The sequence below is a fragment of the Galeopterus variegatus genome, unplaced genomic scaffold (genome assembly GCF_000696425.1).
Source record: "Galeopterus variegatus unplaced genomic scaffold, G_variegatus-3.0.2 Scaffold1189, whole genome shotgun sequence".
Classification (NCBI taxonomy): domain Eukaryota; kingdom Metazoa; phylum Chordata; class Mammalia; order Dermoptera; family Cynocephalidae; genus Galeopterus; species Galeopterus variegatus.
The window spans coordinates 203,648-216,794 of NW_007727300.1; the positions used below are offsets into that span (position 1 = coordinate 203,648).

Here is a 13,147-nt window from a genome sequence, read left to right on the forward strand (position 1 = left end):
CTTTCCGAACTTGAAACCCGATAGTACATGAAACCAGCTATGCAGATTATTAAAAAAGAAAATTCGGGCCGGCCCGGTGGCGCACTGCTACAGTGCGCCACTTGGGAGCGCGGTGGCGCTCCCGCCGAGGGTTCGGATCCCACATACAGACCGGTTCCCGCTCACTGGCTGAGCGAGGTGCGGGCGCAGCACCAAGGGTTGCGATCCCGTTGCCGGTCCCGGTCCGGTACGGGCGCGACACTGAGGGTTGCGATCCGTTGCCAGACACGAAAAAAGACAAAAAGAAAAAAAAAAATGTCAATCACAGATGAGTTTCTCTTTGGGTAGTCTCATATGTCTTAAACCATCTCAGGTTTAACTGAATTGCTGTTACATCTCTCTTGCCTGTGCTGTTATGATTTATAGTCCATGGTAATTTTACAAAAATTGTGACAGATAAAATTGAGTTGAATTTATCATTACTTATTATCTAACTCTGTGAATACTCAAATTTAGTTCTGTAAAGTGAAATTTGAGGTGTGTATAAAGTTTGTTATATTAACTGTGAAATTAATATATAACTAATAAAGAAGATTAGAAAGAAACTGGAGCCCCACCACTGAAACACAACCAGTTAGCATTTTTATGGATTTTCTTGTTTTCTCATAAGAAAGACGTGAAAAATTGATCTGCCTTTCCTGCTTTTAGGACTGCCTTAAGGAAGTACTGGAGATTGTGGAACTAGGTATCTCAGGAAGTAAGTCCAAGAACAGTGAACAAGAGGTCAAATACAAAGGAGATAAGGAGCCAAACCCTGCATCTATGAGGGTAAAGGATGCTGCTGAAGCCACCCTAACATGGTATGAAAGTGACCACACAGGGATTGTGCCTAGGAATTAGATGGGGTTAGCAGTGATCCACATTGTTTCCTCTCCTTCCTGATAGTTCAGTATTAAGTGACTTAGCCCCTTTAGGATACATACTTTTTCTCCAGAAAAAAAATAAAAAGAAAATAATCTTTTTTTTACCTGTTTTTTAGAACAAAAGAAACCAGGAACTTGGGGCTGAGAGTTTGGGTCTTTGTTTTTCTCTACTGGTTGATGTTAATTCAAGTCATATTATGTTAGAGCTAGAAAGGATCTTGAACAGACTTTTTCCACCCCTTCCCTTTGATGGCTGTGTCTGAGACAGGATCTTTCTGTTTGTGGTAACAGTATTAAGTCTCCTGCTTTCCAGCTCAGTGGTCTATGTTCTTTGCTACACCATTTATATTATATATTATAGGTTCATTAAGCCAAGATTTGTGAATGCTCTCTTAAGAACTTAAGAATCATAAGGGGGCCAACCCCATGGCGCACTCGGGAGAGTGCAGTGTTGGGAGCACAGCGGTGCTCCTGCCGCGGGTTTGGATCCTATATAGGGATGGCTGGTGCGCTCACTGGCTGAGCACGGTGCGGGCGACACCAAGCCAAGGGTTGCGATCCCCTTACCAGTCCCCCCAAAAAAAAGACAAAAAAAAAAAAAGAATCATAAAGATAAATGAGATTCATCACTACTACCACCACCTCCACTGTTTTGTCCAGTAGGGAAGATAAGATATGAACAAAATTAGCTATAACATTGGTTGGGAAACAAGTGCTCCAAAAGGTGCGGGCGACACCAAGCCAAGGGTTGCGATCCCCTTACCAGTCCCCCCAAAAAAAAGACACAAAAAAAAAAAGAATCATAAAGATAAATGAGATTCATCACCACTACCACCACCTCCACTGTTTTGTCCAGTAGGGAAGATAAGATATGAACAAAATTAGCTATAACATCGGTTGGGAAACAAGTGCTCCAAACTGCTGGAAGTTGGAAAGAGGAAATGAGTACTTCTGGATAAGGGGAAATCAAAGTAACATTCCCAGGGGAAATGACATTGGACCTGACTGTGACAGGATGGATAAAGTTTGTACCATATGCCAGATTACAGGGTTAAGAAGGCACAAAGACTGCTGTTTCAAGCATTTTGGTAGTAAAGGGATGGAGACAGAGAGGTTGGTACCTTAAAAAAGCAGCAGAGAGAGTACCTTAAAAAAGTATCTTAAAAAGCACAAATTCGAGAGAATTCTTGTTTGACTGGTAAGTGAAAAGAGTGGAAAGAGAGAAGGAAGGCAGTTTAGGCCCATTTGTGGACTGGAGGGAACAGTTAAGTAGATAAGATTAGGTGGAATCACAGTCCAGATGGAAAGATGGGGCTTATGAAAGGATAAGTGTGGTTGAAGACCCAGAAAAATATAAAAGCAGAGAGGAGGAATGTCAAGTCAGTTTGCGTTGGCTCATCTTGGTCTTCTTAGTAAATTGGCAGGCAAATTGGCAAGCAAGACCGCTTGATTTATATGTAAATCAGCTCTTAGGAGATCCCACTATTTTTTGTGAGTTCATTGGCCTGTTGTTTACTTGAGATATGCACATTAAAGTTGGATTTGTTTCTGTTCCTCTTGGGCATCAGTGATTGAGTACATTTTAGAAGGGTACTTGCTTTAGTTTAGTCCTGCTCACTGTGCTAATGTTGGAGTTTCAGTGACTGTGGAGTTTTGGCTAATAGCTAGAAAATCAGAAAAATGTGAATGCAGCTACTGAAGCATGTGCTTGTATAAATCATGAGTACAAAAAGTAATAAAAGCTCAGAGAGAAGACACTTTAAAGTGTCATAGAACTGTGCTTGATATGTGCCTTGAAGAATAAGAATGACATGGAAAGAATGAGGAAAGACATTTTTCACTGGGAACTCTTCATTATACAAAAACAAGGTTGCTCCATCCTAGCCTGGATGGGGTGTTCCTATGCAAGAATGACTGGCAGTGAAGATTGCATATTTGCTCAGGATGAGTCAAGAGCCCTGGATGCCTCTCCATGACCTATCCAGTAGTTGTCTAGATGGCTCATCTGTTTTTCTTCAGCTATCTTGTCTCTGCTGGCAACTCCACAAATGGTATCTCCAGTTTCCAGTCTTGAAGGATACCTTTAAGAGTACTGTCATCATGAAACATGTCCCCAACCAAATTTCTCTGTTCTCTCACAATTGCTGCTTTATGTCAGTATCACCACTGTTTGCCAGTTAGGCAAACACAGAACTTTGGCTTTTTCTCTGAGTTACCTCTGTCATTCCCCTTATGAAACCAGTGAGTGAGTTCAGTAGACTTTATTTTTGTAAAGTATTTCTTCTATCTTCTCTAATCTTAGATAGCATCCTAGCCCAGGCCCTTCTCACTTCTTGCCTGATTTCTGCTTTCAGTCTCTTTCTGTTCATCTTGCATTCTATTGCCAAACTCATCATGCTTAAGTATGATGCTTAAGCATGCATTTCAGTCACTGCTTGAGTGATTGAAAACTTGAGTAGATCTGTTTCCTACCATGTCATGTGAACTCCGTGGTCTTGTTTTCAAGGGGACTGTCTGATCTTTACCACTGCTGCTCTTCAGCACATTCCTTCTGCCATTGTTGGGCAGGCCACTTGTGGCTGTGAACTTGGCATGCTCTTACCTGCATGTTTTCCTTCCCTGGGTTTCAGGGCCTCTCACTTCTCCCTTTGGCCACATCCTCCACTGTTCAGTGCTTGTATCAAATCTGGCTGTCTCCATGGGACCTTCTTTGGTTATTCTGCTTCCAAAGGATGACTGTTTTCTGTACCTTTGTGCTCATTATATTCCACCCTACCACACAGCGTGGAATTCTGTACTGTCATGATCATACTTGGTTATATTTGACACATGCTAGCATTGCCTCCCCAATCTGAGCAGAATCCACATTTTTGTCTCTGAAAAACCTCACAGTGCTGAGCATATATAGATAATTATGGAGTATAGATTAGTTGGTTGGGTTTTTTTCTCCTTGGCATACCAATACAAATTCAGAATTAGGATTCTTGGAAGTGATTTTAACAGCCCCTCTGCTTACATCACCTTTAAGACATATTCATCAAGTTATTTAATCTCTAACTTTGGGATATTCTAACTTCCAAGGTTGCCCATTTCATTTTAATTGTTAAAAACTTGATGTTTTACATTGAGCTAAAATCTCTTGCACCTTAACTTCTTCCCATTGGTTCTAATTCAGACTTTTGATAGTGAAATCCTTTTTTTCCAGGCAGTAATGGCATCTGCAGACAATGCTTATGTTCTGTCTGATTAATTTCTGCCAGTACCTTCAGATATTTTTCATATTACAAGGACTGAAGTACCTTTATCATCTTGGTCATTCTCAAATGGTGCACATTTGTCTATATACCTCTTACAGGTGGTTTACTGAGCACAGTATTCCAGATGTAGTTTGATGACCTTTAAACTCTGTAGAATATTGTATTTTCGTTAAAATGTACTTGGAGATTGCGTTGTATTTTTGAGAACCTGGTGATTTGCATTGTCAACTAAAATCCTTGAGTCTTTTCCACATATTTACCTTTTGTCTGTCTTTCTCATTCTGTACTTATTTGTTTGTGGGTATTTGAATGGTATGCACAGAACTTACATTTAAACCTGAAATTTCTTTATGTAAGATTTACCTCATTATTTTTAGTCTTTTAAGATTCTTTTGGATCCCAACTCTTACTCTGATATGTTATCTCTGCAGCTCAACTTTGGTCAACTGCAGATTTAATGAGCCTGTTCTGTGTGTTCTAATAAAAAAATTGATAAAACATTGAACACAGTCAGACTCATAATGCACATCAACAAGAGAATTTCCTTCAGGTTCACAGGGATTTTTAAATGTTGTCTACAAGTTTATCATGATACACCGTCAAATACTTGCATGTCTTGATTTCAGAGATTGTTAGCTGCCCTTCCAGTCTAGTCACTATTAAGAAGAGAAAATATGGTTAGGCCAGTATGATTTGATCTTAGTGACCTATTACCTTACCAGCAACCTATTTAATATTTTAGAATATTGCTTGGAGCACGACATGCTTACTTTGGTCCATATGCTTTGTGATATCCATCTCTGTCCTGTTTTAGAAACCCAAAGCAACATTGTCTCATTACTGATCTCCTGGTGTTTCTCCTGTTTTCCACAAATCATTAGAGTCCTAAACTCATCATCAAGTTCTTTTGGTCCTTGAAATTCTTACACAGTCCTCTTTCTAGGAGGAGAGACAATGGAAGAAAAATATCTGTTGAGCAATGTAGTCTTCCATTATCAGAGATCTTTGGGTTCAAGCCTTAGAATGAAAGAGAAGAGGACAGGCCACTCAAGCTGAGGATTGAATGGTGTCATGGAGTATTAGCTTTCCAAATGAGATGCGTATGAACGATCAAGTGCTATTAGTACAACAAGATAAAATCTTTATGTTTTAACTACAAGATACTTTCTCTCTGTGCTTCAATTTCTTCATTATAAAATGAGAATAATAATGGTACCTATTTCATAAGGTTGTTGTGAAACTACATGAAATATGTAAAGTGCTTAGGATAGTGCCTGGCACATAGTAAGTGCTGTATCAGTTATTGTTATTCATTGAATGTAGGCAGAAATCTGTATGGATATAAACATATCTGAATGTTCCAGCTTGATCAGTTGAATTCCAGTCCATAAAACTTTTTTTTGATGTATACTTTTATTTAATAATTACGACAGTTTTGTGAGATGTAACTATTAGTGCCTCAAGTTCTTTATCTGTAAAATGAGGATAATATCTACTCATGGCCACACAGAAGGCAGCAGGCCCTGGTTTCTGGTCTCTTAACAATCATCCAGCTCTTCAGAATCTGAGTTTCCTCATCTGAAAAATGAGGCAGTTTGGCTGGTTTTGGGGTCCTTTTCTAGGGCTTGAATGCTTTAGCTAGCATAATTCTGAAACCTGAGGCACACAGATTTTTGGATATATCTTTAGGAGCGTCATGATTTGGAAGTGTGATTAGTCATGTTCCCTGGGTAGTAAACTCTGAGAGAGAAATTTACTTGCAAGAAGGTTGTTGGAAGGTACTCTCAGGATCTATCCATATGGCAGGATGAAGGAAGCAGGATAGGGCAGAGCGAGGATCTAAACTGCGATGCAGTTGCCACAAGTGCTCTGGAGCTAGCTTGACCCTCTAGAGTTCTCGAGCTGGGGTGAGGGCACTGGGACTCTGTATCCCTGTATACTCCTGTATTAACTGTTCATTGGATGTGGCCTGTCCCAGAAAGAAGTTGTGCTCTTGGGTGACGGGGTTTTCATTGACCAAGGGCAAGTCCTGGACAGAGACTCAGCTGAAAGCTATGGCCACCATCTACTTACATCTGGGGAAATGGGCCTTTCAGTCTTGGAGGGGCGAATCTGGAGAACACATCATGGCACTCACCACAAGGACTAAATTTTACCTGTAAAGAGGAATCATTGCTGTGGTCAGTTAAAATTCAGAAAAGTGGAAGGACACATTGATGCATGAGGTAAATTTAAGATTTTGCTTTGGGAATTAACTGTTATCTTTTTTATTCTCCCTAGTATTATGCAGTTGCTTGGTGCATTTCCTTCACCCAGTGGTCCTGCTTCTCCTTGTAGTCTGGTGAATGAAACCACTTTGATTAAATACTCTAGGCTGCCAACCATAAACAAGCATAGTTTCCGGTACTTTGTCTTGGATAACAGTGTCATCCTGGCAATGCTGGAGCAACCTCTTGGAAATGAGCAGAGTAAGTTTTAGCACTCTGAGCCTTCTCTACTGCTAAATCAATATGCTCATCAGTACTATTAAGCTGTTCCCAGGATCAGGGAAGGAAAGACTGCAAATTCTAAGTAATTCTGCATTTGTCAAATATAGTTCTAACTTCTAACTTCTAATAGCACCTGAAAAATAAAGGGTCATAAAATAGCATACACATATTAAATAGAATCTTTAAAGGTTCTTTCTGTGCATCTGAAATATCAGAAAATTGCTCTATAGTTTTATAAAAAGTTAATTTTAGTGGGATATTTTATCTTGTTGACTGTGTATGAAAATCATTGTCACTCTTTCTTCCCTCTTGAACTTTGGTTCCTGCCCCTCACCCCTCATTGTTCTATTTCAGTTATTGGTGCCACCCACACAGGATAAAAATTTGAGGAGTCTCCTTTGCTTGCTCCTTTCTACCTGTTTTATAATTAGTTTCCAAGTTTCCACCTCTCCAGTGACTCTTGAATCTTTCCTTTCCTCTGTGTTCCTCTCAGTACATCCGACTACAGGACCTTACGTTTTCTTACGTAGATTATTGCAGTTTGCTTGTTACCTGGTCTCATTCCCCCACCCCCTTTCCCAATCCAAAATTTGTTTACCCTTACCTCCGTCATATTTGCTGCCACCATAGTATTCATCCTTAAATTCAGATCTGACCATGGCAGTACCCTATTGAAAATTCTTCAGTGATTGTCCATTGTCACAGCATACACTGTTTTCCTCCCTTCCCTCCCCCCAATTATAAACCATATCAGGGTCAGTGATTACCAGTACAACCAAAACTACTCAAAGTACATTTTTTCCTGATGGTAATCAGCATCAGGCAGTATGTAGAGGAAGCATGTTTTCAGAGAGACTCTTATTGCTGGGAAAGTGAAGGCAAGTGAAGGTTACAGAATTTGTGGGCATAAAGGGACCCAAGGAATCACTTAGTGTGTAATTCCCTCATTTATAGGTGAAGAAACTGAGGCTTAGAGAGGGTGTGTGACTTGTCCAGGTTAACTTGAGTAGTACATGTTATGGCTAGGACTAGAACCCAGATTTCCTAAACCCTATGTTGTCCCTTTCTATCATTGTCAGACAGTGATAGGATTTGCTCAGTGATTATGAAAACTTCTAACCTGTGCTATCTGCTTTTGTAAACGGGCTGGCTCTAACTTAGCAACAGTGAAGCCATCTTAGAAGCTGTTACAGCAAGACACACCTGGCCCCCCCCCTCCCCCCGGGCCAGCTAGACACACAGGATGTTCTGCTAGCTTGCAAGAGCTGAAAAATGTAAGTTGCAGTAAAGCATAAAACTTTCCACATAAACATGTTTTCTAAGGGACCTCTGGGTAGGGGTCTTATCACACCTGGGTAAGTGGGGCAAGAAGTGTGGTTGCTTGAGGAGGGGTCTCTGAGAGCTGGCCTACTTCTCCTCTACACAGGAAAAGCTCAGAGCTGACAGCCTGTGGTTTTCTTGCTAACACAGGCACAGGCTTGTAACCACAGAGCTATGAGGTACAGAAGTACTTAGCTGATTTTATGTCTCTTCATAGCTAAGTCAAACCAGCAGATGGCCAAGTGTCTACCAGTAAAGAAGTCAGAAGGGAAATCACCTAGAAACGGATGGGTGCCAACCAATAAGCTGTAAGGTTACTTAAGTTAGCCAATAAGTACTGCTTACTGCTTTGTCTCCGGGCCTCCAGGAAAGTTGCCCCAGAAAATGTATAAAAAGACAGTCAAAAAGCCTAATGGGGTCTCACCCCAGCTTGGCGGTGAGAACCCAACGCGTTGGAAATAATAAACCTCTTGCTGTTTGCATTGCTCGTGGTCTTGTGGTCTCTTCAAGGCGAGTCTTCCCATTCTATGTGAGATTGGGATTCATCCCAAATTTTACAATTAAAGACTTTCCTTCTTGCCTTTGCAAAGGTAAACAGTCTTAGAGTCTCATGCAAATTCAGTTAAATATATGAGTAGGATCTCGTAAATCCATAAAATGAAAGTGACACATTGAGATGGAAGAATACCATCACAGATTTCCATTATGTTGTGGTGAGATACGGTGACTTTAATATAAAATAGAACGATACCTTTTATCATTGCCCAACTCTGAAAGTGCTGGTCCCGAGTCTTTTCTGCAAGTACCTCTTCCATCTGTACCCAAGACATAGGGCTTGCTTGGCTTTCTTCCCTAACCTGTGCCTATTATTTATGATCCTCCAACATCCTATTTCCAAGCCACCTGCTAAAGAGTCTGCAAGATCCCAGTGTTCACTTCAGGCTTCCTGGTCTTTTTCCAGGTTTGTTAGGAATCCCCTACCTTCATTCCAAGTAATTTCATTGCATAGGGAGTCCACCAGAATATAAACAATTGGAATTTTATAGACTTACAGGGACATTTTAGTAGATTATTGTGATAGTTAATACCAGAAGAAATGAGAGAGAGAAGTTTGACCAAGTTTGACTCCCACACCTGAGACCAAAAAAGGGAGTAGAAAGAAGGATCTGGATAACTCAGGAAGTCCTTCTGGAGTTCTTTCCTCCCTCTGCCCACCCCCACCCCTCCACTGCCCCTGAACTTCTGCTGGGATGGAAATTTTGCCTGCCTGTGGTAGACAGTGGTACACAAAGGCATGAGTTAGTGTAACGTCAACACTGAAAACACCCAGTCTATCTTGCTCTATTTAGGTTGTTCCCAACATTGGGAGTTAAGAGTATTTGCTAGGGCAGAGTTTCCCAAAAATGTGTACAAGTACCGCTGGAGGTATGCGAGGTGATATTAGTTGACAGTTGATTACCATTATTTTGTGTATTTTTAAATGTGTTTTAAGAATACATAATTAACACAACAAAATTCATAATTTTTCATTTAAAGTAGAGACGCACAATTTCCTTTTAAAATTTGAGTTAAGGGCCGGCCCGGTGGCGCACTGCTACAGTGCGCCGCTTGGGAAGCGCAGCGGCGCTCCCGCCGAGGGTTTGGATCCCACATACAGACCGGCCGCTCACTGGCTGAGCGAGGTGCGGGGACAACACCGAGGGTTGCGATCCCGTTGCCGGTCCCGGTCCGGTACGGGCGCGACACTGAGGGTTGCGATCCATTGCCGGTCACAAAAAAAAGAGACAAAAAGGAAAAAAAAAAAATTTGAGTTAAAAATAAAAAGTGGTTGACATAAAGTAAGATAATAGTTCTTGTGGTATATGGATTTGGCAGGAACCAGAAAGGTGATACACAAGGATCAAAGCTTAGAAAACACATGTGCCAGAGCTTTGATTATGAGAAGCTCTGCAGTTGGTAACAGGTTTATTTTAAACAATTTTTTTCTGAAATAAAAACTTTAACGCAAACATTTTATTCCAGATGATTTTTTCCCTTCTGTCACTGTGCTGGTCCGGGGAATGTCTGGAAGACTTGCTTGGGCACAACAGCTTTGCCTTTTACCCAGAGGAGCAAAAGCAAATCAGAAGGTATCCATCAGAAGTTATAGGGAAGTGACTAGGAGTGAGTGAGTGTGTGTGTGTGTGTGTGTTGTGATTTAAAGGTTAAATAACATTTCAACAAAAATCACAGATAAAATAAATATTTTTGATCCCTAGCCAGGTTCTCTGTCAGTGGATTCATGTCAGAATCATCTTAGGAACCTAGAATTCCAGATCTACCGAATTGCTCTTTAAAGGCATCTTCAAGGCAGGTGTATTTTCAAAAGTTTTTCAGGTGATTGTGACATCCACTTAGGAGTAAGGACTACTGTTCTGAACAATGGCTCCAGTTTTTTCCACGCAATTTTAAATATAATAAAAGTCAGATTCACACCATATATAAAAAAAATTTGGCCATATACTTTTGATGTGTCTAGCATTAGGACTTAGTTTCAAGTTGTTTTATATTCCTCCTACCGGCCAGCTGCAGAAACAAAAAAGAAAAATTGTTTTATATAATTTATTTCTGTATAATTGGTTTTTTGCTGTATAATTTTTTATATTGTATAGTTTAACGAAATCTTTAGGTGTGGCAGAGTTTATTTTCTTTATGACATTTGTAATTATGTGAATGGTACTCATGGGAGAAAGCTGGAAAATTCAGATAATAAAAAAGAAATTTAAAGTCACCTGTACTCACTCTCCAGAGGGAGGTAGCCACAGTTGTTTTAGTGGATTTCCTTCCAATCTTTTTTTCTCTCCATACACAATAGCACTTAAATAGCATTTGAATCATTTTGTATACTGCTCTTTTCACTTATTACATTGTAAGCTTTTACTTATGTTACTAAAAATTATTTTAAACTATGACTTAATAAAATGTCACCAGCATTTAGAAGAGACATGCACAGAATTGGAGGATGAGCCTAAAATAATTTTAACATCCTAGATGTTTGTTAGATGAAATGTTATTATCACCCTGTGAGAAGCACACATCTATTTTCTCTTGGTGGCATTATGTTGGCACATTATGTGAGCAGTTCTGTAAGCCACTAAGTTAGCATTAAGGACTGAGGAGGAAGGGGAGCAAGAAAGGAAGGAACTAAAATTTATTGATGGTTCAGTAGGTACCATATCATATTAAAGCAGAGATTTGGAGCTGAAGACCTAGCTTTGGTGCCCATACTCTCTCCATTAAGCCATGCTATGGTTCTACTTGAACTAACTTTCTAGAGATGCCCATTGGGCCTAAACTTGTGCTTTTTTATATGGAATGATTTGAGAGCCCCTGAGGAAAAAGGAAGTTTGAGTCTTAAAGCTTTGAAATGCCCTACCCATTGGCTTACCACTGAACATGGGAGATTCAGGCCTGGAGCAGTAGAGGTCCACAACCCACTTATCAGTCATGAAATCTGTAATAAATTGATGAGCATTTTTAGAGAAATAAAATAGACTTCACAGGTACACAGGCTGCTAACCTTTACTGTTAGCTGTAGCATTTGCAGATTCTTACTGGATTTTTGTGGCATGTAATCCTAGGGAAACACAGACATCTAAGAGACCAGGATACATGTCATTACAGATGGGTATTGGACCATATGTTATGAACAGTGTTATTTGTTTTAACAGCTTTTTGTGCCTGAGCTTCGCCCAGTTCCTAAAAACGACGTTGGCTTTAAATATACTGTGAAACATCGGCCATTTCCTGAAGAGGTGGACAAGATACCCTTTGTGAAAGCGGATCTGAGCATTCCAGATTTGCATGAAATCGTCACTGAAGAAGTAAGATAAATTATTTTTTGCTGTTGATAAGGAGATCAATATGAACATTCTTAAATGACTTCCATGATCAAGACACTGCCTTTAGTGTTACTGGAGGTAGTTTATAAGATGACTTGGTTCTCTTTCACCCAGAAGGTTACCATGTAGTAAGACAAATATAGATTGTGGCTGATTGAGATGAACTGGACGCCTCTTAGAGGTGTCACTGGGCTGCCTGGGCGTTCCATGGTAGGTTTTATTTATTTTTTGTTTTTTTAAAAAGATGACCGGTAAGGGGATCTTTACCCTTGACTTGGTGTTGTCAGCACCACGCTCACCCAGTGAGCTAACTGGCCATCCCTATGTAGGGATCTGAACCCACAGCCTTGGTGTTATCAGCACCACACTCTCCCAAGTGAGCCACGGGCTGGCCCTCATGGTAGGTTTTAGTAGTGTAGTAAAATGATCAAACTCTGGTAGTGGAGGATATTTGGAGAAGAGAGACCAGTTCAGAGACTGACAGTTCAAGCAGAAGAAAGGAAGTACTGTGTCACTGATAGTGGAAGTTTAATATATAAAATGTATTGTGGAGGTAGAGCCAAGTAGTCTTGGACTGATGAGGGAAGGAGAAGAACCAAAGAATTTTAGATTTTGAACTCGAGTGACAGATATTGGTGCCATTTATAGAAATATGGACATTAGAGAGAAGGTGCGTTTGGGAAGATGGGAAAAATTTATTTGGTTTTAGACTAATTTAAGTAACTCGTCTCTTAAGTCAAGGGAAAAGAATTTTAACAAGTGGGGAACAGAGGTATGTCAGGGCATGAAAGAACAGAAGGGCAGGAATGGAGGAGGGGCTATACCATCAAATGCTAGAGAGATCAGGAAGAAGAAGGAGTAAGTGGCCTTTGAGAGCAGGTTCAAAGAAGTATAAAGTGGGATGCAGAGTATAAGGGGCTGGAGAGTGAATATAAACCATATTGTTAGCAGTAAAGGGAAGGGTACAGAATGGATAATAGTATGAGGAAATAGCCTAGCTAAGGAAAGGCAAGGCTACGTTTTTTTCCTTTTTTTTTACATTTAAGAATGGGAGCAATATGAACCATGCCTATATATTTAGATGTGAGATGGGCAGGGAGAATTATAAGTAATAGAGGCAGAAGGGTCGAGTCTAGGTGATCATGTCTAGAAAAGGAATACTTCTGATAAGACAGGAGTAAAGAAGAAGAGCAGGTGAAGGTTCAGACACATTTAGAGTAGAAAGGAGGGAAACTAAAGAAGTTTATGTAATTTTTTTTTTTTTTTTTTTGTCTTTTTCCGTGTCCGGCAATGGATCG

General features: G+C 40.2%; 1 protein-coding gene across 1 annotated transcript in view; it reads left to right on the forward strand.

The window, feature by feature from the left end:
* Positions 1-13,147, forward strand: part of RALGAPB (Ral GTPase activating protein, beta subunit (non-catalytic)) — a 77,691-nt gene that overhangs the window by 42,758 nt on the left and 21,786 nt on the right. Inside the window, 4 exon segments of the mRNA XM_008575444.1 lie at positions 688-839; positions 6,440-6,627; positions 9,991-10,097; positions 11,679-11,831. Coding sequence (XP_008573666.1) covers positions 688-839; positions 6,440-6,627; positions 9,991-10,097; positions 11,679-11,831 — 600 coding nt within the window.